A 24,407-nucleotide genomic window follows, 5' to 3' on the forward strand; every position below is an offset into this window, starting at 1 on the left:
AAAGATATACTTTATGTGAGTATTTTTAAAATAAATGAATATTACTTTATTCAAAATATAAATAGAAAACGCCAGAATTGTTTAGGGTAGTCTTTATAATTTTTAAAATTATTTATAGCATTAAAATAGATAATTGTAAAGTTTTGTGACGTTAAAAATAATAAAGGTTGAAATTTATATTAAATGAATTGTTAATAATAAATAAGTAAATATTGTCCTTATTTAACAGCGTATACTTAATATATAAATCAATTTGATTCACACTAATAAATGGCTTAAAAAATCCTAAATGTAAATAAAATAACAATTAAATAAATACAAAAAGCGCATACTTATAAAGTAAAGAATTTTAATACCTTTTAATTGTTTGTAAAATAATTATACTTAAAACATGTAACAATAAATCTTATTTATTTAATAAAATAAGAACTTGCATACATATTTAATATTTCATTAAATATGCAGACTTAAAATAGGTAATAATACGAATATAAATCTCTCAAATAAAACCTCTTTTAGTTCTTTATTAAGAAATCATCGATTTATTTGCCATATCTCCACACGGCGTATACGTAATATTAGCTATTTCATTTTCTTGGCTAATTTCCATTTCTACCCCTTTTTTATATAATAATGTTAAGTAATTAATCAACAAGAGCTTTTTGGCTCTCAATACGTGGTCATTATCTTTATAGCAGGCCGCACATAGAAATTTATACAACTGCCATAATTTAGATAACTTAAATGTTGAAAAATGTTAAATTTATCAGCCAACCACCAACACCCAAAGCGTTGATAACGAAAAAAAGGTGTTTGAGTAGAAATTAAAACAAAAAAAGAAAGAGAGAAACTGCAATCATGGCCAAGTGAAACCAACGATGAACTTCACCCGGCGTTGGTGGCCTTCAAAAATGGCCAAAGAAAGTTGAGAATTTCAGTTTCAAGTGCTGCAATCAGCAAAATGTGCAAATGCGCGAAAAAGAGGCAAAATAATTGGAATTATTCGAGCGTGGTTAAAGTTCGGCCCCCATGGGGTTCTTTCAAAATGGCTAATTGATAGATTAACACGCGCAGATATCTGCAGGCCGATTAAAACCAGTTTATTGTTTCTCAAGCAGGCAATAAAATCAATAATAAACAAGCCGACCAAAAGCTTTTTAAAGTTTTTCCGAGGGTTTGGTTCTGAGATTTTTTAGCTGAGCTTTGAGCGATCAGCCAGTGTTAAGCAGGATTATAATATATTTCCGCCCATTTTTTATAATTTTTTTTAAGAAGTAGAAAGATTTAGTTGTGATTATTATTTTTAATATTTTATTAAGTTAAGGGTTTGGATATGTCGTTATTTTTAATAAAATAAATATTATTATTAAATAATTTATTAATATAATAAATAAATTACTCTAATATAATAAATATTATTATTATTGTATTTATTATTAATATAATTTATATATTTATAGGACTTCTTATAAAAGATTCTTATTTTTATACTTATTTATCCAATTTTTTGTTTCTTTTTTTACGAATATTTTAGTCCCATTTAAAACAATATATCTTAGCGCATTTATCACCATGTTAAATTGCTATTTATCACAAATATTTCCGAGTTAACTTATTTACTTTCTTCATATATTTTGTTTAAGCAATTAAATATAAGTAAAAATTAATATTAAATATAGGTCATGTTCTTTAGATAAAAATAAAGCTATATATTATGTATTTTTAAAATCTATTTATATTTTACTAAATTTTTATTACAAAGCACCTGGAACTGTTGGTGTTTTACCAATTTTTCTTCTATTTTATGTATAAATTTAAATATTATAAAAATTATTTATAACTTTAATTTAATTTTACTAAATTTTTATTAAAAAAGTCCTGATAATTTTGGCGTTTTATCAATTTTCGTCCTATTTTTTGTTCAAAAATAATTTGTATAACTATTATTAATAGCTTTAAATAATTTTTTTGTTTAAATCTTGCTTAAATTTTTATCTTTAAATAAAATATACTTTTAAAATTTTAATATATTTAAGAATTAGTTAAGTAAATTATTGATCGTTTTTTATATATTTAAAAAATATATACAATATTGAATTGAATGAAATTATATATTAAAACCTTTACTATATTTAAGATTTACTTGAGGAAATTTTGGATCGTTTTTTAAATATTTAAAAAATATATAAATTATTTAATTAGACTCAATAAAATAATTGAAACTTTTATTAGTCCAAAAGCTTTATGCTTTTAATTTTATAAAAGTTGTTGGGCTTTATTCAGTGCTGTGAAAGGCCTTCGGAGAGAGCTTTTCGTGGGCAATCTCGCTCTCTGTATTTTTGTTTTCCGTCGTCTGCCGTTGTCGTTTTGTCAAGCTTGAGTTGGCCAGTTAATTAATAACAAGAGCTCGGGAGCGTTTTTCGATCTCAGAGTTGTTTTAGCCGCGTTGCCAATTGGACGTCGCCGCATTTTCCGCTCACCTTGCCAACATTTTCGCGTCCTGAAAAAAGCCGCCGCAACATAACGTAAACACCCCACCTGCTTTGCCTCCTCCTCCGCCGCTCCACCACCAACCAAGTCCCTGCCGCCTCTCTTCGTTTTTGGCCAATTGCTAAAAAGTTGGTCTACAGTGAAACGTGAAATCTCTTATTTTAACTTTGACGAACAACAACAAAAATTAAATATCTCTGTGCTCCGTTCGAGGCGTATATATTTCTTTCAATTTTTTTTGTGTTCGCGGTAAGTTGCGTTTACATTATGCTCCATAGAAAGCAGATTTTTGGGCATTGTATTTGAAGATTTATATATATATTTTTTACTATTTTTGTCGTACTTTTTATTTATACCTTTGGGCAGTGCGCATGCGCAGCTACGTTGACACACTTTCTGACTCCACCTGGCCGCCGTGCTTACACTTACCTGCCACAAGGCAACTTACGGAGCTCTAGCTTTTGGCCATAAAAACAATTACCACTTGCTTTTTGCCTGCTGACGTTAGCTGCATTTCGTCAGCGCGTGTGCCTCCGTAATAACCGAAAGAAAACCCCTCCTACCTCCTACCTCCTACCAAAAGAGGTATCATAATATCCATAACTCACCGATCTTCGGTAGCTGATCATATCTTTCGGGGTTAAGTTAAGTGGAAATCACTGGGAGGCAGATGAGGGCGGCTGGGAAATTACTTCACAACCGCCGTTCGTTCGAGTGTGTGAAAATGTGCGCTTGCTCGTCGGGTGTCATGTTGTGTGTTAAATGAGTCATTTTCATGAGCTAAAATAATGTTTATTATCATTTGTATTGCATTTTGACAGAAAAGTGAGGTGTAGATTTTTAAAAGGGCGTTTAGATGGGATGCTTAGTTAGAGGGAGGTGTAAATTTGAATACCTCAGGTGACTTTTAATGAAGTAAAACAATTGTTTGTTTTTTGAAAGAGTTGTTATGATGTATTTTAAATGAATTACTCATTTAATTTAATTTTTGAGGTGAACTGTAGGGGCTGTAGGTGAGTTAACTAAAAATTAAAATTAAAAGGCAGAAAGTTAGAATGCTTTATTAAATTAAAAGTACTTTTAAAAAAGATTCATATTGGATAATCTTAAAAAAAAATTGTCCAAAAATTTATACCAAGAAATATGTTTAAAGAGACTAAATTTCTAAATAATTTATAACTAATTACTACTAAATTAATTATTATAAAATATTTTTAAGCAGACTTAAACATTTTCTAAATAATTTATTCTCTAAAATATTTTAACAGTGACTAAAAAAATTGCTAAACAATTTATACTATGAAATACAAATTTTTTAAAGAGACTTAAGAATTTACGTTTTGGTAAAGATGTTTGATTTTCTTATTGTTAAATAAATAAAATTTATTAAAATAAATATTTTACTCATTTAATTAATAGCAAAATAGCTTAAAAAATTATTTGTAAATCCTATTTAACTTTTTCTTGACCGTTTAATTTAAATCTATACTTTTTTTATCGGGTTTTATAAGATATCTGTGTTTTAGATATTTATTTAAGCAAATTTTTAAAGCATTTGGAAGTTATATTTATATTTATGAGTTCCTTGGTTAATTTTTTCTTGGTAAGAAAAATGCTAAAATAATAGTATTGGCATTAAATTTCAGAAATATATATTTTCTTAGTTAATATTAATTGGCAATTAATATTAATATTTATAAAACAATATTCTTAGTAATTTGTTAGTTAATTTTAACTGGCAATTGATTAAAAAATTACCAAGAATATTATTTTTTCTTGTTATTTAATTTTAAAAATGTTCTTAAAGTATTTTTCTTTACAAACCCAGTTCTTAGTTAATTATTTAACCCATAGACCTAAAATTTTCTGCTGCTCTAGAAAGAGGCTTGTCCTTGCTGTTCCATTTATCAGGCTCTCCCCGGCTGTCACCTCTACCTTTAATGAATGCAAATGTAACACCCAATTGAAATGCAAATTGAGGCATCATAGAGCCGTCCCATTCCCACCCTGAAGTTGCCTTGTCTGATTTTAATTTCGATCGATTCACGGGATCGACGGTCGCCGAACGTGGTTCATAAATATTTCAGACACCAATCAGCCGAGTCACTGGGCAATGAAAACGTATGCTCTGGGTAATTGAGTTTTTTGTTTTTATTTTAATTGAATTATTTACCGCAGCTTACTTATCTGCTATTCTATTCGGTGTTTGGGTAACTAATTTGGGCCTACAACTGAGAATTCTATTTCCACATACATTTAGTATGTGGTGATGTATAGCAGTCGCAAGTGACCTTGCCGATCGCTATGAAGAGTCACCGAGAAATAAGTGAACTCAAAACCAGTTAAACTTCTTTTTTAGGCCAAGCGAGTGTGTGTGTGGGCACAAAATTTACCCAAATTGTTAACATTTTGTCAAGCGAAGGATACCCAAAAGAGAGACTTGCGAAAAATACAAAAAGCCGTTATTGAATCTGGAAATTTACATATTTTTTTTCTGAATACAACAGAAGCACACACAAGCAGCAGAAGTCGGCTTGGATTGTACTTGGAACTGAAGGCGAATTTTTATAGCTGCCGATCGCTCTGTGCGATCCGAGTCGCTTGATTTTGGCATTGTGAAAGAAATCTGAAACCGGCTATTCCTGCTTCTCTAGAATGATACGAGTACGATTTATATTTATGTATATATTTTTTTTGCTCTGACGAGCCGGTTAAGTGGGTGAGTCAAAGAATTTCGGGGGTTTGTAATGGGTATGGGTGTAAGTTTAGAGGCAGTTTTTGGCAATGTGCAATGAGTTATAGCCTGGCTGTGTCCTAGATTGAGTTTTATAAGTTAATTTACTTTGCAATATGAGGAAATATTTATATTTAAATTTTCTAAGAAATATTTGCTGTAAAAAAACCTACAGCTTTTAAAGATAATAAATAATATAAAAATTGCTTTTGATTCTAAAAAAATTTATTTAAATTTGTGATAGATTTTAATATTTAACTAAAAAAATAATACATTAATTTTATTTTTTAAAACATTTTTGTTTCTGTAAAAAAGCCTACAATATATAAAGATTTTTTAAATAAAATTTGATTTTGCTTTTAAAAAGTGTTTTAGAAATTTCAGATTTTTGTATTTTATTTATTTATTATTTAATTATTTTTTTTTGATTATTATTTACAGTCAGATTTTTTTATTTTTTGCAATATATATATATTAAAACCTTACCTTGTCATAGCCTTAAACCTGTTTTTGCACATTTAAATTTAATAAGCCACCATTTTTAATTGCTTATAATAATTAGCCTTAGAATAATTAAATGGTACTTAAATTCTATTTTGTATGCATTTAATTTGTTTGTTCAATTAAAAAAACGTTTGACATTACAGTGCCGGCATTAAATGAAACGTTCTTTAAAAATCTTAATTTGTAAATCGAAAAGAAATGATAATGGCTTAATAAATCTACCAAACATTTTCACTTAATCAACGAAACTTTGCTTTTATTGCAAAACAACACAAAATAATAGTAATAAGAAATGTACATGGCTTTCTATGGCCGTAATTTCCACATGTTCAATGACTGCAATTTTCAAAAATTAAACTCATAAATGCAACATTATTTTAATAGATTTTTTATGCGGATCAACAGATTAAATTACTCGATCGAATTTATTGATTAACAACAATCTTGAATGCTGTTTTTTAATATAAAAAATTTTCTATGATTATTTATTACAAATAATAGAATAAAATATATATTTTGAAAGTTTTTAGGTTGTTTTTTATATTAAAAAAAATCTTTATTATCTTTTATTACAAAATAATATATTTTGAAAGTTAAAAGCTTATATTTATACCTTAACTGGAAATTAAGGATTTTCCCCAGCAGTTAGGTAAATTGTTTTTAATTTGCATTTTATGTTTTTAATGACTTTCATTGATTGGCTCCTAACCCGGCTAATTGCTTTGGCATCGCTAGAATCCAAGTAGACTTTGATAAATTAAATTTGATATTCTAAACACGTAGACTTTTGTTCTCAGCTAACATTGCACATGTTGCATATATTTATAATAAATATACGGGATTGACCCATTTAAAAGTCAGGGGCAAATACGAGCCTTAAATATATATTTGCTTGATCATCTAAGTCCATTGTTGAAATGTTCCAGTTTCAATTAGCTATTCAAACAAGTGACTTGACATATTCATATTTTTCCAGCAAGTAGTTTAACTTAAATGGGGTATATTTATTTGCTAAACGGGTTTGTAGGTGCATGAAAAATATTTATAAATAATTTAGAACTGAACTAATTCTTTTTAGTATTTTTAAATCAATAAAGTCAGCTATTAAAGGTCTTTAAATCAACTTCAGAGGGTATTTATGGCTTCGATTTTCATTTATTTACGCCAAGACTTGCTTTGTCATCTATTGTAAAAAGTAAAGAGAGCAAAAAATAGCTACAAAACTAAAGAGAAACAAGAAAGGAAGCTAACTTCGGCACGCCGAAGTTTGTATACCCTTGCAGATTGGTTTTCATATTTATATTATAAATTATAATGCCGAAAACAGACACTAAACGGAGTTTCATAACATTTTACCTATACTTAATATGTTTACAGTTTGACAGTTACAGTTATACATTCCCAGCTTTACATTTTCTCTACATCTACGGATCACTTATATGGCAGCTATATTATATAGTTCTCCGATTTTCATAATATTGTTACCAAAATTCTGAAATAATACTAAAAGCTCATGTCTCAAAGTAGATGAAAATACGTTGAAAAACAACGAAGTTATAATTTTTTCTATCGCTTTCCCTATCGTTCCTATGGCAGCTATAAGATATAGTCGTCCGATATTCATTAAATTTATACCAAAATTTTGAAATAATACCAGAAGCTCATGTCTCAAAGTAGATGAAAATACGTTGAAAAAGAACGAAGTTATAATTTTTTCTATTACCTTCCCTATCGTTCCTATGGCAGCTATAAGATATAGTGGTCCGATTTTCATAAAATTTTTACCAAAATTCAAAAGTAATATATAATGGCCATGTCTTAAAAATTGTGCAAAAATGTTAAAAAACATCCAAGTTATAATTTTTTTTCTAAAAATTTATCGAACATTTGTATGACAGCTATATGATATAGTCGTCCGATCCGGCCCGTTCCGACATATATAGCAGTGAGAGTATATAGAAGACTATATGTAAAGTTTCATTCAGATAGCTTTAAAACTGAGGGACTAGTTTGCGTAGAAACGGACAGACGGACAGACGGACGGACAGACGGACAGACGGACGGACAGACGGACATGGCTAGATCGACTCGGCTGGTGATGCTGATCAATAATATATATACTTTATAGGGTCGGAAACGTCTCCTTCACTGCGTTGCAAACTTCTGACTGAAATTATAATACCCTGCAAGGGTATAAAAACTGTAATTTGCATTTAATAGCCAGAGCTTGTTGATGGTATTGATCATTTTTCATATGACTTGTTTATTTATGCATATCATGTTGGCTTTATTTCTAAGTGCATTTCATTTAATGTTCGCTTTGTATCGCTTTATTTTTATTCCTTTTTTTTGTGTAGTTAACTTGGAATTGATTAGACAGCAGCAGTTTGTTTTCGGGATTATATCTGTGTAGTGTAGGCTAATCTATATACAATAATAGCATGTTATGGCTGGACTTAACCCGATTAGACTTTCGAAGACTGAATTTTGAAGCCAGTTCCTTTGTTCTCTACGCTTTTGTTTGCCGATACCAGTTATCAGCTTCTCCCGACTCGCCCTCAGATTGATAGCTAAATATATATATGTAGCCGACTAATTGCACTTCGCTTCATGGGTCCACAATTTCCGGATACAAAAGGCAGCTCAGCTCCATTTCAATTCAGTTGAAACAAGCAAAAGGCCACAAAAGTTCAGCGGAATTCAGTGAAATACGAGCACAATACAATTATTGAGGTAGGTGAAGTTGCGCCACATAATACCAGCTATTAATGGATGTATCTCTGGATATAGTAGGTAATTATCTGCTTACGTCAGGACTTTGATCGGCACCTGAAAGTTTTCTGAATCTGCCTGAAACACAACATCCGGCAGATTGGCATCTCAGTACTTTGTTGGGGTCATAAAAAAGTAAACAGGGCTTACAATCGAGCTTTTAAACTCTGGCTTATTGATTGAATACTTGTTAAGGTGTTTCTGATTTTAATTGAAATTGTGCAACTACAAATTTTCCGTTAACATGTAAATACAAACAGTCATCGGCGGAATTTGACCAAATAAACAATTGGCTGACTAAAGTTTGCAAGCTAATATTGCAAAAAAATATTGGTAATTGAATAGTAGTTGTTCAAAGGTCTTAAGACTTTCCCAATTATGGAAATTTTATGATCTCACTGGTAGAAACAAGTAAGATGATAGACTGTGAGATACTCCTTAGGCAAAGCCTTTTTTTTATTAAGGTAAACAATTATAAGAATCACTAAAAGCTTTAAAATAAGTGTTAATTTTCCGATATAATACCAATATTTTGATATATCGATCTAAGTCGATATTTTAATGTAGACAATTAAGCGTAGCGATATACAAATGTTCAATAAATTGATATTCTGTGAAATATGTCGGAAGAAATGTATCCGGTAAAAGGGAGAAATAATTTTAAAACAATTTTTAAAATTTATTTCGATAAATAAAGATTCGATAACAAATTCCATACCTTTAAAAAATATCGGAAATTATCGATGTGGTTTTAGGTCGATATTTCTCCGATGAATCCAAATTTTCCTCTCGATATATATGTATACCTATCCAATGAAATATTTATAAAAAGTCCCGACTTTGGCTTAGATTAAATATGAAAATATTAATTTTAAATATTAAATGTAAATATATATAAGTATTTTTAAAATAAATCAAATTGTTTATTTAATTTTCTTTTTTTTCCTTTTTATATAAGTTGTAAGGTTTTGATAGTACAATAAACTTTCAACATTAAAAAACCCGATTCTTGTAAATTTTCCTTCCATAAATAGCAAGAATATTTAGCCCTCTTCCCTTTCGCTTTCAGTGGAAATATTTCAACAATTAAACTCGTTTAAAAAAGTTCAAGTTCATTCAAAAGGAATCGCAAACTGCATTTAACTTAAAGTCCTCTTCAAGGTTAACCTATATAAAAAACTTGTATAAAGACAATAACCTGATTCGATGAATGCTGAGTCACCGTGAGTTCGCTACGTTCTCAGAGTGACTTAAATTAAATACGATATTAAGTGGAGAAGCACCAAGAGAATAATTTAAACTTGCTGATCAAAGATCAGTTCCTGGTAATTAACACCTATTTAATACTAAAAACTAAACAGAAAACAATGTGTTATGTCAACTATATTCTTAGGAGTGTCTGTGACAAACAAATTAACTGAAATGGAGGAAAAGCCTTAACTAAATTGCTTAAGTTGATGATCTTTTTATCTAAGTATTTTTTGCGCATTACAACTTGATATTAACCCTTTTTTTAGAGCAATTTACTTGACATTTTGCATGCAGGTAATTGGCCATTACGTGACTCAGGAAACCTGTGTCGAGAGAAACTGTCTCAAAACTAAGATTACGCCTAGTTTTTCGCATGTCACACCCAAATCTTCCGTCACTACTTCGTTGTAGTATTATTTAATTGGATTTTACAACAGCCAAAGAGAAGATTGACCAAGAAATTAGTATGCGCATAACTTAATGGGCTGTTGAACTCCACAGCAAAGCACAAAAAGCCCAAAGTAAATATGAGGCATTCATTGACGAAATTTCTGGAAGTCAACGAAAAATCATAAAGTCTCAACAAAAAGCCACTGCCGTGGCCAGAATGACAAAACAGAAATGACCAACGTTTTTCTTTCGGCTCCAATTTAATTTATCCACCAATCTCTGCTCTTGGCCTTGACTTTTACCTTCATTCGCGACGAAAAAACTTTGATAGTGGTTTTTAGTAAAAACTTTTTACACACAAAAAAAAAAACTTACTAATTGCTTTGGATCATAAGAGCAGCCGTAAATCAGATTTAATGGTCAGCGACATGTACTCTACTCCAGCGGCTAGTTCAACCAGATTCTGTAACTTCTCAATCTCGATTTTTTGCTTTTATTGCCATTGTCAAGTCCTTCATGACAGGGCATAGATCACCGCCCGGCTCACAGTTTGCTACGTCATCGAGCGGTTTTTTTTATAAAAATTTTTGGTTTCTTTTTTATTATGATTTTTCGATTTTGTTTTGCTAGCCAAGGTGTTGCCAAGTCGTCTGCGAGCCAAAGGGGCGGCGCACGTTTCGGCTTAGGCAGACAAAAAAAAAAACTAAAAACTAAAATAAAATAGACAGGAAGTGTATGAAAGTGACATACTGAATAAGAGAGACCCTTACAAATATAGGAAAACAAAATATTATTAAAAAATAATTTGTTTTGTTCAATAATTAATAGTATTAACAGGTGTTGTTAAAGAATTTCTTATTAACAATTGTATGGGTAAATTTTCTAGGGTATTTTTGCCATTTTTGAATTAAAATTTTAAGACCAGGTGCTTTTTAAGTTAAATATTAATAATAAGAAAATATGATTTAGCCAATATTTAAATTTTACGAGCACAGCTTTAAGTATCGGTTTTGAGATATCGACAAAAATATCCGTGACATATCAGAAAATATCGTCAAACTTATTTATATCGATGCTGGAAATATCGAAAATTATTAAAATATTCTTTTATATTATTAAATGTCATGAGAAAATTATTAAAATATTTTTTTTTTATTAAATGTTCTTAGAAGGTTTTTTTGAATTAAAAAAAAATTATTTTCATATTTAATTGTTAAAAAATACACAAGTAATAATGACATAAATATATACCGACACGTAAAAGCATATATTTTTTATTTTAATTTTTTAACATACATTTTTTCTTTTTTTTTAACTTTAATTTTTATTTAAAATGGATTTTTGTAAGCTTTTAATCTAATATTTATCTTATATGTTCTCTATTCACTTTTAACAATATTTTATAGTTATAACCTCATAAAGATTCTTCGCCTTCTTGTCTCTCGTTTTGAATAAAATTATTAAATTAAAAATATTTTTAAGTATATATAAGTACCCTGACCCCAACACACTCGTTCTGATGGTTTTGACTAATGACCTGAGAAGTGTTCAAGCCCCTTGACCGAATTGCACTAACCTTTTGCAGTGAGGGTATCCACACTCACATCCACTTCTACAACCATCAACTTTTAGCCATCGAACGCACGTTGTGCGACCAGTTTTGGGCACTATTGTCTATGCTATCTAACAGTCTATCTACGAGTATAAAATCTACATATATATATAAGTTTACCTGTTTGTCAGGCGGCTTCTTCTCTTCCGTTGTGGCAATTTTGCGGTGACTTTTGCTAATGAAGATCAGCATTGAGTCATAAAGTCTACACACGACAAGAAATTTGATTTATTAGTTATAATAATATCTTTGATTTGAAATAAAAAATAACTAAAATTTCTCTAAATTTATTATTAATTTAAAAGTAATATCTTTCAGCATTTTAATGTTTAATTTAAATTCCAAATACTTCTTGTTTCAATGCCTAATAATTTCTAATTTCAACCCCAAAAAGATCATACTGATATATATATTTTAAAGACTTTAAAAAGATCATAGATTTGGATAGGAAATAAGATAAATTTGACCTTCATTCTAAGTCAATATTTTTTTGTCGGGTGTAGCATCTATATATATAAATTTATATATACTTTGGACAGTTTCCATTGGACCAAGCAAGGCATTGAACTGTTGCCGCTTTTGCTTTGGCTCTTGCTTTCGGCCAAAGCTGCGGAAGTAACCCAGTTGTGCCAATCGCTTTGAGGAAACGCTTGCCAAACCACTCAAAATGTTCGAGTCGAGAGCTAAACAATTTTATTCTCGTTTGCAGCTTGAGCCGGTGAACATCTAGCGGAGATCACACGGATTGCAGAACGATTAGCAGATACAGAGATCACAGATAGAACTATAATCAGTATGGGCAAGGCGGATTGCATTAGCTACGATGAGCAGAAGGTGCCCTACATCGATCTGGGCTCGGCGCAGATCCGCATGGACAAGGATCAGGCACCAGAGTGGGCTCTAAAGAAGGCACAGGACGAGCTGCGTGAGGTGCCCGGCGTTAAAGAGCAGGCGATCAAGGAGCTCAGGGAACTTATTCAAAGTGAGTGAATGGGTTTAATTAGAGTAATGGAATTATAAATAAATATATACATTATAATTATTTTTATAGATGAAAAGTATCTTAACCTGCCGCTGGATGATGAGTACATGATGATGTTCCTGCGTCCTTGCCATTATTATCCAGAGAGTGCCTTGAAAAGGGTGAGTTTTGATGGTGAAAAAGGTTGAAGTGTCTTTGATATTAATTTTAGAAAAATAAGAAAATGGAAAACAAATGGATTATATTTTTAAAATATTTAAATATTTTTATCTTATTCTAAATATGCAATGTAAAATTGTAGTAACGAATGTGTGAACTTTGTGACATGTACAAATATTTTTAAAATTGTGGAAAAATTTATGAATCCTCTTTTTAATGTGCAAAGTTCTAAAAATTTCTTAATTACTAATTTAACCCCTAATAATTTATACTTTCAGCTCAAGAACTTTTATCACATGAAGCTCAAGTACGGAATTGCTTGCGAGAATATAATTCCCGGCAAATTGCGTAATGTTTTCGAGGCAAATATTCTTAATTTGCTGCCCCAAAGAGATCAACATGGTCGCCGACTTTTGGTGCTGGAAGCAGGCAGTAAGTACAGGCTTTATTATTAACCTAAAAAATATAAATCCTAATTGTTCAATTATTCTAGAAAAATGGAAGCCTTCCCAGGTGCCCTTGGTGGACCTATTCCGTGGCATTCAGCTTACCGTCTTGGGTTCCATGGTTGAACCTTATTCACAAATCTGCGGAGCTGTGGTTATCATCGATATGGAGGGTAATTGTCTTGAAAAAGAATTATACAACGTTCATAAATGTTTATGGAGCTGGCTTAATATTATCTTGCAGGTCTGCCACTAAGCCACATTACACAATTTACACCGTCATTTGCCGCCATGCTGCTGGATTATATTCAGGAATGCATATGCATGCGTCTGAAGGCGGTTCACATTGTGAATAACTCGTATATATTCAATATGCTCTTTGCCATATTCAAGCCATTCATTCGTGAAAAGCTGCGCAAGAGGGTAAGTTACTTGTAAAGATTGAAAGATATATATTTTATTTATTAATAATTTCTATTGTTTAGATCTTCTTCCATGGAAAGGACTTCAAGTCCCTGATCTCTCACATTGAGGCCAGTGCCTTGCCGCCCAAATATGGTGGTTCTGCCACCTGGGAACTGCCGCCTGGCAAAGTTCTTGGCGAATTCTTTGAATGCTATTCCAAGGACTATGAAAGTACGATATTTTATAGATTTTTTAAACTTAATTTCTTAACTAATTTATTTTATTTTTGCTTTTTCAGTGGCTGACAGCTATGGCTACACAGAGGGCTATAAAATGAAGAAGTAAATACTGTGTAATAACCATCCCTCAAATCCAAATTTAAGCCCAAGTCCTTTCCCTATTCGATTCGTATTTTAGTCACTTAAGTTGGGTCATTTGTGATATTGCAAATATTGTCGTAATTTAAGTCTTAGTCTCTTTGCCTTTAAATTTAAGCAACTGTTAAATGTTAAAAACACAAATTGGCAAATTCATGATCAAAGTTAAGATTTTGATTAGGGGTTTTCTAAGCATTAAATTTGATACTATATTTTTACTATATATTTTCTATAATTGTTATTGAAATAATAAAGAAATGTAAAGATATCTTAAAAAAGAAATAAAAATTGTTTTTATTTAATTATATCGGACACTTACCATAGATTATGAATGACACTTATGACACTTATTCATAGAAATGAAAATTGTTTTTATTTAATTATATCGGACACTTACCATAGATTAGCTAAAAAATATCTAGAGGAAAAGTTCGATTCAAGTCGATAAAAGTATTGCGCTCAATATGATGCTGTATCGAAATTTTAAATATCGAAAAATATCGAGTTTGGCGGTAAAGTTTACAACTATTTTATAAACTTTATATATATATCCAACAATGTAGTTTAAACCAAGTTGATACTCTTCTGTTGCACAAGGAAATTGGTCTTATATTTTGTATATGGTATAGATTTATCGTACGTTTATCGCCACAATCAAATAGCGATTAATATCAATACGGTATTGTTATATCGATATTTTAGACCACCCAATTTTCTTCACACTATTGAAGTGTAACCTGAGTCCCAAAGGATCTTTGTTGCACAAGGAAATTGGTCTGATATTTTGATTATAGATATATCGTACTTATATTGCTACAATAAAATATCGATTTATATCAAAACAGTATTGATATATCGATATTATCGGCAACCTTCTCTACACTATTGAAGTCAGTTACTTGTGTCTCAAAGGATCTTTGTTTTTAAAATATATATTTTCTTAATCAACCCCGATCAATCCGATTTTTTAGTCTTACTCCCACATAAGAAAATCCATAAATTTTATATAAAATATTTAATTCGACACAATCCGTCATGAATTCGTCATGAAAACACATTTTAAATACAAAACATTTTTTTTTAACAACTAGGGAATGTAAAAAGAGTATTCGTTAGCTAAACGAAGATGGACTTCGGGGCTATCTAATCTTTGGCATAGGCACGGGGAATGGTTGGAATTTCGTTGGATGCTTTGTTTTTGGAGTGTCACTAAACTAGTTACTAAGACTAAAGCACTAGGACGGCTTAACTAGCTAGATAGATGACGGCTGGGATGATCTATTCCCAGAGATTATCCATCATTTAATCCTGTCTATTATCGCTGATTGCTGTGGACGCAGTGGCCACGCTCTCGCCAGTCTGCGACTTAATGATGACCGGCTTCTTTGCTTTTTCGAGGAGCGGAGAGCTGTCCGGTGAACCCTTGGCGGCGGAGGCCTTGGCCTTGAGTTCTTCGGCACTGGAGAACTGGGAGCGACTCTTGAACTGGCCATTGCTCTTGCCCTGGGTCTTCAGCTCGTAACGATTGCCCCGGCACCAGGACATTAGGTGCATCACTGGGGCCCAGCAGAGCAGAATCAGTCCGGCGGCCAGACAAATGCCGGCAAATATCTGGCCCGACATCAGGACAATTGGGAGTACCTTCAGCTGATCGGCCATTTCCGGGGTGATTCTCACCTTTTGCTCGAACCAGATGAGCGGAAAGAATATCTTGGGAATGTCCGAGTACAGACCGATTCCGTCGATGGGCTCCACCAGCATGTTGACCTGGAATCGGGCAGCCACCTCCAGGGGAATTCCCGTGCTGGGCTCTACCACCATATAGAATTCGTGATCCTCCTGCTGGGGATTCATGCCCTCCACCTGGTCTATATAGTATTGATCGGCGTTGTAGAAGTGCGGATAGGACATGAAGACGGGTGATCCGAAGCGGCATGAACTGATGTTCATTACGCCCGAGGGAACGCATTCGCCGCCACAATAGCATAGGTTTTCGGGATATTGAGTGCCTGCAGGAAAGTATTGTAAATAATTGAAAATTTAGGAATTTTAAAAGTTTACTTTAAAGATTAATTTAAAATTATGTAAGGATAGTTTAATGATAAGTGCAATATTTTATTATATTTCTTATATTTTAGTCGATGTATAGTGTTGAATTTTTCCCTTTGAAACATCCCCATTCTAATCATGGTATATTTTTTGATTATATAAATAGTTAATCAATAGATTCGTATCAAGATTCCTTAAATAAAATTAAAAAAATCTTACAGCTTCTGAGATTATAGCAAGAAGTACGTAGGTTTTAAACTTGTTTACACTTTACTACTCTTAACATATCGTTTTTATAATGTATTTAATCAACCAGCTAATTCCTTAATTGCCCTTTCAATTAGCAATTAAATCTGTTTACCAAATGTTTAGCAGAACTGCGTCATCAACAACTTGACGATTCAGCTTTAGATTTAATTACAAACGATTAAAAGGCTTTACATTCCGACCTATGTCAACCAACTTTCAGTTAAACAGAACTGTCTCAAAATATTATTAAGGGTTTTAAAGCAATTAGAAGGGTGAAAAGAGTATGCACTAATTTATGAAGCATTCCTAGATGATTCACTATAAAATTTCTTAATAAATTACCATCTTCACTCACCATTATCCACGGAACGTGGTCCCCCAGAGAACTTAAGCCCCTCCAGACCTTCAATTTCCACCGTTTCCACATAATCCAAGGGTATCGTCCTACACATGTCCGGCGTAAAGAGTCCCACACTGTCGCCTGGTCTCAAATGCTGTGGCTGGAACTCTCCGGCGGAGCCATTGGTCATGCCGCAGTACGAGGAAAAGAAGCCAGTGTGATTGACATAATTCCAAGAGCTCATTTGGCCCAATTTGGCCAGTTGATCGGCGCCGGTGAAGACATTAAAAACACCCGTGAGATCTGCACTTCCATTTCGCGTATAAAACCAGCCAAACTTGTCGAAGGGCACCTTTACATCATCCCCAAAAATGGGCATGGCCATGGCCACATCAATCATAGAATCGCTATAACCGGTAAACAAAAGTTCGTCAACTGTCTTCTGGACGGACATCTCGGCGCCATACATCCTGAGACCCACATCGACCATGGCGCGCTTCCCTGTCGACCAGTGCTTGGCCGTGGCAGCTGCAGACTGAAAATAATTTAATATTATTATTACAATCAAGTTCAAATTAATTAAGGGAGTGTAAACTAACCAAAGCCACCGCATTGAGGGTTATTATCTCATCGTCCAAGCTTCCATTGCTGCCCTCTTCATCAAAGTAGAAATAGCTAAGCCGGCGATAGCTTACTGAGGCATTTTCCGGATGCCAGGCAATGTCCACCTTGTCAGGTCGCTCGGTAAATCGATAAGGACCAACCTGCTGCATAATAGGCTTGGTGGAAAAGTTGCCATAATCCTCGGGATTCGTCCAGTTGTAGAGATATATGTCCAGACTTAGGTCCAATGGGGGACTCTTCCAGTTGTCATAGACACGTGTGTCGGGTGCTAGAGCCATTTCCTGCCAAAAGAATAGAGAGATGACAATTGGAATTAATTTAAAAATCTCAACGAGGAAAACTCGATCTCTGACTGGCACCAATTGAGGCGGCTGCTTTTCCTTTTGACTACCCGCTAATCGAATGCAGCTGTTTCATCTGAAAAGTGGACTAAACATATGGCTGAACCTGAAGATGATCTTGAACGTGGACTAGATTGTGATGGATATGAACGAAAATTGATGGAATTAAAATTAAAGAAGTTCTGGTGGGGTTACTTTTTTGGCTTTAATAAATATTTAGAAAAATACTTTAGGCTTCAATCAATAGATTTAAGAAAGAGAAATTAATGAAGGTATTTTCTAGGCCCCTGATTAGCTTGGAAATTTATAAGTAACATTTATTCTCATTGATCCTTTAATTGTAAATACAATTCTACAATTTGTAAATTCTGTTAATAAAACCCTGAAATAGTAAAATTACCTTTTGCATTATCCAATTGAAGAAATCCACCCAGAACATTCCGCACAATATGCCAAATAGTCCCAGGCAGAAGCCAAAAATGCTGGTAATTAACTTGCGATTGCTCTTTTGGCCCCACATGGCGCTGTTTTGCGTTGGCATGGCTCACACGCTGTGTGTAATGGTCTCTGTAATGATATGCAAGTTAATAATAACAGCACACACATGGACAAGTTTAGTGACTAATATAGAATTGGCGGATAAAAAAAATAGAATACACGATATGGATATTGTTTAGAGTATGCCAGAAATACTACAGTTCAGTGACAAACAGCAGCAGGCTGCATATTATTTTATTATCTATGATAGGGTGGGTCTTTGAGCTGGGGGATTTAATAAGTTGGTGTTGGATTTATTTATTGTTATTTGTATTTTTTATAATATTTGTAAATGTTTTAATTGTTAATGAGAAATAAGTAACTTTATGAAGGTTATCATGGTAAATATATAAATAAAATTTATTAGATTGTAATAAAAAAATTCTATTAAATTTATTAAGCACACTTTTTGTTTTGTAAATAATTTTATTTTATTTTATTTTTAATTTATTTATATATTGAGCAGTTTTCTTAATTAAAAAATAAACTTAACCCTCGAAATTGTAGCCTACTTTTGGGGCTCTTAAGCAAGAAACAATTTAAATATGTAAAATCACCTCTTAGTTATTTATTTACAAACATATACATGTATAAAATGTTATATATTAAAAATTATATTCAAGTAACGAGAACAAAGAAAGTGTCCAACAATGAATCAAAAGATAATAAGAAATATAGAATGCACAAAAGTGCAGTCACGTTACTTGGATGACAAATTCCCTTTACCTTCTATTTTTATCAATATAATTGAATCAATTTAAGCAAAGCGTGACTCTAAATTGCTGTTTACACCGATGTAGAGTGCGAGAATAATGCGCTTCTAAGCGCGTCATATACATATATACATATAAAACAAATAAATATATAATCGGATCCCATTTCAGTGGTGATAATTACAACAATTCCCATGACACTCACTGAGTTGGTGTTTTTTTTTTTTTAATTAGTTATGATAGTCGTGAGTGGGTCTTCAATTTGCAATTGAATAATGCTTTCACATGTTGTAAACGGAAGCTATATAATTACCATATATAGGAAAAGTATTTAGGACGATTTATTATAAGATCAGTAAGAAAACAATGAACACGTGACTTGAAAAATAGATTTTCTGTACTATCTTAGTTGGTGTAACTAATTACGAGTTTAATTTCTGAGAAAATTTAAGATCAAAGTAAAATGTGGCAGAGAATTAAGAAAGGATAAACAACGAAATATTCTTCAATAAATTCATTAAAGTATAAAAACTCCACAAAATCATTTAAGAACATATTTTAAAGATATATAGTTTAGGTTTAGTAGTTGATTTCTCAAGCTATCTTTATCTTAAATGAATAATAATTAATTGTAGCTTATATTTTTAATATATTTAAACCAAATCCCTCTTTGCTAATCTCCCCTGTACACCGATAAGCTGAACCGCTGAGCCTCTAGGTAAACAGACCCATGAGGAAGACATCGTAGATAATTGAGGAAATTGAACTGCACTGCACTTATCGCTTATCAAAAAATCCATCGCCAGACAATTATACAAACGATCTGCACAGAGTTCCCAACACCTCCTATGTATACATCAGCATATCTGCATAAAAATGTATAAATTTCGAGATATAAATAAGGGTACAAAAGTACCCAAGAAGCTCTCATCACATCTCTGCGATATATCGTCATAATTGAGTCTATCAATTGACCCCGCTGTGAGCTATGGTTGGGTCTTTGACACTTTCCGTTATTGCACATGAATACGAATACGATTCTATATATATATGTATATCACCATTATATATAATGCTGATTCGGGAGCGTGTCAGCTCAGTCCTTGTGTCGGGTAAATTGATATGATTATGTCTTTTGAATGATGAATGACTGTCGTCGTCGTCGTTGGGCATTTGTCGGCGCCTTTTTATTGTCTTGACAATTGTGGCCAGAGTGAGTTTTAATTGGAGTGGACATTGAACACACAGGTGCATATCGTAGAGTTCATCCCCCGCATTTCTAAGCTGATTCAATTAGATCAAGAGCAGCACAAGAGAGATTCATGCCATCACTGAATAATAATTGCTTTCAATTAAGTATTAAAAAATTTCCGGCAGACCGAGATATTTTCATTCATTATTAAATTTAGCAGGCAAGTGGGTCTGTCTTCCAGGCGAGTCTGTTGATCTTTCTTATTAACATTTTGCCTGAAAGCATTGAAAGCACTGAACGCTTTAAGAATATTCTATGCAAATGCAGAAGGAACACTGAACTCGTTAATAAAAAGCACAGTGAAAGTGTGGAATAAAGATAAAAAGTGCAAGTAAGCTGAAAATTAAGTGCTTGTTGGGAGAGGAAGTAGGTAGTTATTCATGATTAACTGAAAGATCATCCGCTATAGTTAGAGCTATCTGTGTTTGAAATCTAATACTCGGAATTCTCATCTCATAACACCTTTGTTTTTAGATTTTATTGCCATTTCCCAATACCTGACACTTGACCACAAACTCTGGCATTGAGACGCCACCACAAATCGCAGATTCGTCGCAGTTTCTGTAAAAAGAGAACTTGCATTTTGTTTGAACGAGTTCTTTGATAATGAGCTATCCTCCCCATGCAATTCTCGCAACCTTCAACGGCGGAAATACTCGCGTCGAAAAAAAAAATAGAAAAAACTATAAATAAATTATTGGTTTGGGTTCATTTTCAAACACAGTGTTTTGTCCCAATGGGCGTGCAAATTCGAAAATAAATTTGGTATTTTAAAAGACACACGCAATGCCAATTACAGAATTAGTTCAAATGGAGTGGAACCATTGGTAGTAATTCATCAATCAGTCATCCCTCGCTTACAGCTGACTCACTCTAAAAATTCTAACTGAATTAAGTGTGGAAAAATATAATTAACTGACGACAGCTTAGACCTATTAAGGTATCGTTGTTTAAATATGCATGCAACTAATGCAATTAATTCGATAAACTGGAACTGCATTCTAACGGATCGTATGAGTAATTTGTTGTTTTACAGCTGTTTCCATTGAGTATTTTGCTTTTATTAACTAAAAGGTTCGTAAACAAACAATAAATCAGGTGCTGAGTAACTTCTTTAGTTCTGGGGGAGCTTTGTTTTGCAATTTACACAAAAGAAAATACAAAATGTATGTACTATTTTACATTGTTTAAATAAAGCCTGAGAAACCTACAGCTCAATGACTTGAACTTAAGGCAGCCAATGGGTCGTATACATAATTTGTTGTTAAGGGAAAAATATGTAGAATATAAAAGCACAGATGTTTTGTGGCTTTAGCAAAGCAAACATTGTTAAATATTTATGTTATTAAATGAATTAATTAATTTTTTTAATAAATTTCATTTATTTAGAAGCACACGCAATAGCAATTGATAAGCAAAAATCTCGAGTTTCTTTGTTTATAGTTGTTTTTTAATCAAAAGTTCAAATTCCTTAATAAACTTTAAGTTTTTTAATAGTTTTTCTTTACTGAGAAGAGCACACGCAACTACAATTAGCAAACACAAATTAACATTCAATTGACTTGAACTTTAAATGGTCAACAGGTCGTATGCGTAACCCGATTTTCAGCAGCTATATTCCGTGAACGATTCAAAGGGAAAAGGGATTTCCAATTTCCCTTTACATAAGAATCACATTTTAATATAATTAAAGGAAATATTAAAGCAAGTGCCTTTGCAATCAATAAGCTTGAACTTGACCCGGCTCACGGGTCGTATGCGCACTTTGTTCATAAGCCGTTGGAGTGTAGAATATATTTTAAATATTTAGAATATTTATCAAAAAACATCAACAGGTTGTGTCTGGCAGCCCTTTTGTTTTGCATGCCGTGGCTTTTATTTTCTCTCCCCCAAACAAGGCAAATATAAATAAACACAATGAGAGTGTATACTATAGGTTTGGGTACTTATGTCTGGCGACTGTTTTTCTTTCTTGTCGAGTTGATTTCATTTAATGGCCTGTAATCTTAATAAGTCCGTCGGCGATTAAACCAAATTGAGCCATCGGTTAATTCGTTAAAAGGGAAAGAATACTACGATATGGGTTAGCAAGGCATTTGCATTCCTGTTGGGTCTTTTCTTTATATCTCCTGTATGTTTTTTCTCGCTTCCTGGCTGAGCACTCACTTGATTTTTATTTGCTAAATAGAAACAAATCACAGTTTTCTATTTCCAATATTTTTATCGGTTATCCCGTATCCTGGCAAGGAAATTGAAATTCGATAAGGACGTTTGTGGACACAACGCTTGAGCACGTGGAGGATTATTATATATTTTTTTGTGTCTTCGAGAGACCGGAAAACTGTGCGCGGGGAAAATGCGTGTGAAGGTCCGTATAAATTCCGTACAATGGCACCGTTAAGCCCGGCGACGCGACATCGACTGTGCGGCGGACTCTCGGCGAACGGACCCTCTATCCGCTTGAGTGCCGCGGAGCAGCACAGTCGGCGCCAGCGGCAGTGGCGTTTGGAGAGAGACTGGGGAGCGGTAGGTGGCGGCGGAGCAGAGTAGAGCGGAGCGGTCACCGTTTGTTCCTCTTACTTGACGGCGGCTCATGAATGGCAGTCAAGTGCGGCACATGGAAGTGCACTTGGAAAAAATAGAACTAGAAATATAAATATATGGCAAAAATATTTTTCTTACAAATTTAAAAATGTATGTTAATGTTTAGTTAAAGAATTTATTTTGAAAAAAAAAAATTATTTTTTTTTGAAATTTAAAAATATATAATTTAATGTTTAGTTAAAGAATTGATTTTGGAAAATAAAAATAATTTTTTTTTTATTTAAAAATATTAAATTAATGTTTAGTTAAATAATATATTTTGAAACTACACACATAAAATTAAAACTTGTTAATTATATTTTATTTCTAGAATTCATAAATTTATAAAATAAAATTTTAATTGGAAAAGAGTACTTGGTGTATTTTTGTTCCAAATTTGGATGTTTTTTTTACAGTATTTTTTTTTCAATCTTTAATAATTATTAAAATGCAAGTTATTTATTATTTAATGTAATAACATATAAATTTTAATATTCAAAACCTCCAAATTCATTAAAACACTTTTTTTGTATATAAAGCCTTAAAAATTTCCTTATAACTCCCCATTTCTCTAGGTGTAAGAATGAAAATGGGCTTGAGAAGAGCGCGAAAGTCGTGCTTATGTCTGCCTGCGTGTGTGTGTGTGTGTGAGTTAATTTGCGCTTCGACTGCCATAGTTTTGCCATTGAATTTTAAATTAAACTATATAAAATCTGAAGCGCAAGCATGACTTTCAAACTGCATTTAAATGCAGGAATTCTAAGATAAAAACATTACTAAAAAACTTTATAAATAATTAAATCGGAAATCCTGATCTTAAAACGACCTGGTAAGCATGACTTTTTACTTTTTTTTTTATTACAATGCAGGAATAACGCAAAGGTTCAATGGTTAAAATTATGAAATCCTGAAGGGAAAAACTGTAAAGCAAGCATGACTTTCAAAACTGCATTTAAATGAAGGAATACTGTTATTTATTTATTATTCATTAAGGCCTGAGGCTACTTTAATGTGATTTGTTATTTAGTAAGGTTTTTACTGCAATTATTTAATGTAATCTAAAAAAATCGAATTTAAAATTATGTAAATATGTAATTATGTAAATAAATAAAATGCTTATTAAATCTAACTATTTAATTTTAATTATTTTAAAACGCAGCTTAAATTTACATTTAATCTAAGATTTATATTAACAAATAGACAATCAAATATTATTATTATTTATTTAATTTTAAATCTTAAAGAACTCAATTACGCCTTAAAACTAGGTCATAATTTACAGATGCACTTGGATTTACTTGGAAGTGAACGGATTTTTCGCAAAATTCATCAGAATGGCGATTGGAAAAGTAAACAAATCATAAAGTAAAAACCGAAATTGATAACAAATTATTGAAGCCTTATCAAGGCGGCTAATCGTGATGATTAGCGCTGAGTGCAGCACACACACTAACGGTCGCTAACACATGTAAGCTGATCAAAGTTTTCGACTTTTCCATTTCGCATATTACTGGGCCACAACTCTCACGGCCCGAAAATCGAACCACTGAGGCAATAAAGCAATCAGATGTCGTTGCCTCAGCCGAGTTTCCTTATT

General features: G+C 32.4%; 2 protein-coding genes across 3 annotated transcripts; one reads left to right on the forward strand and one right to left on the reverse strand.

Moving 5' to 3' along the window:
- The first annotated feature begins 2,398 nt into the window (after positions 1–2,398).
- Positions 2,399–14,404, forward strand: LOC108072867 (alpha-tocopherol transfer protein-like). Of its 2 annotated transcripts, none has more exons than XM_017164185.3 (8): positions 2,399–2,739; positions 12,463–12,735; positions 12,805–12,896; positions 13,173–13,326; positions 13,388–13,513; positions 13,585–13,763; positions 13,826–13,976; positions 14,044–14,404. In XM_017164185.3, exons 2-8 carry the CDS (start codon positions 12,549–12,551, stop codon positions 14,088–14,090), a joined length of 936 nt encoding a protein of 311 aa, XP_017019674.1. In that variant the 5' UTR covers positions 2,399–2,739; positions 12,463–12,548; the 3' UTR covers positions 14,091–14,404. The 2 variants fall into 2 exon arrangements, with proteins under 2 accessions (XP_017019674.1, XP_017019675.1); XM_017164186.3 differs by lacking the exon at positions 2,399–2,739 and adding an exon at positions 8,358–8,461.
- Positions 14,405–15,122: 718 nt separating this feature from the next.
- Positions 15,123–22,657, reverse strand: santa-maria (scavenger receptor acting in neural tissue and majority of rhodopsin is absent). Its single transcript, XM_017164183.2, has 5 exons — positions 22,394–22,657; positions 18,126–18,292; positions 17,360–17,665; positions 16,776–17,295; positions 15,123–16,131 (listed from the first exon to the last, which is right to left on the reverse strand). The coding sequence occupies exons 2-5, from the start codon at positions 18,264–18,266 to the stop codon at positions 15,425–15,427; spliced, it is 1,674 nt and encodes a 557-aa protein (XP_017019672.1). The 5' UTR covers positions 18,267–18,292; positions 22,394–22,657; the 3' UTR covers positions 15,123–15,424.
- Positions 22,658–24,407: the final 1,750 nt, after the last annotated feature.

The sequence above is a fragment of the Drosophila kikkawai genome, chromosome 2L (genome assembly GCF_030179895.1).
Source record: "Drosophila kikkawai strain 14028-0561.14 chromosome 2L, DkikHiC1v2, whole genome shotgun sequence".
Taxonomy (NCBI): Eukaryota; Metazoa; Arthropoda; class Insecta; order Diptera; family Drosophilidae; genus Drosophila; species Drosophila kikkawai.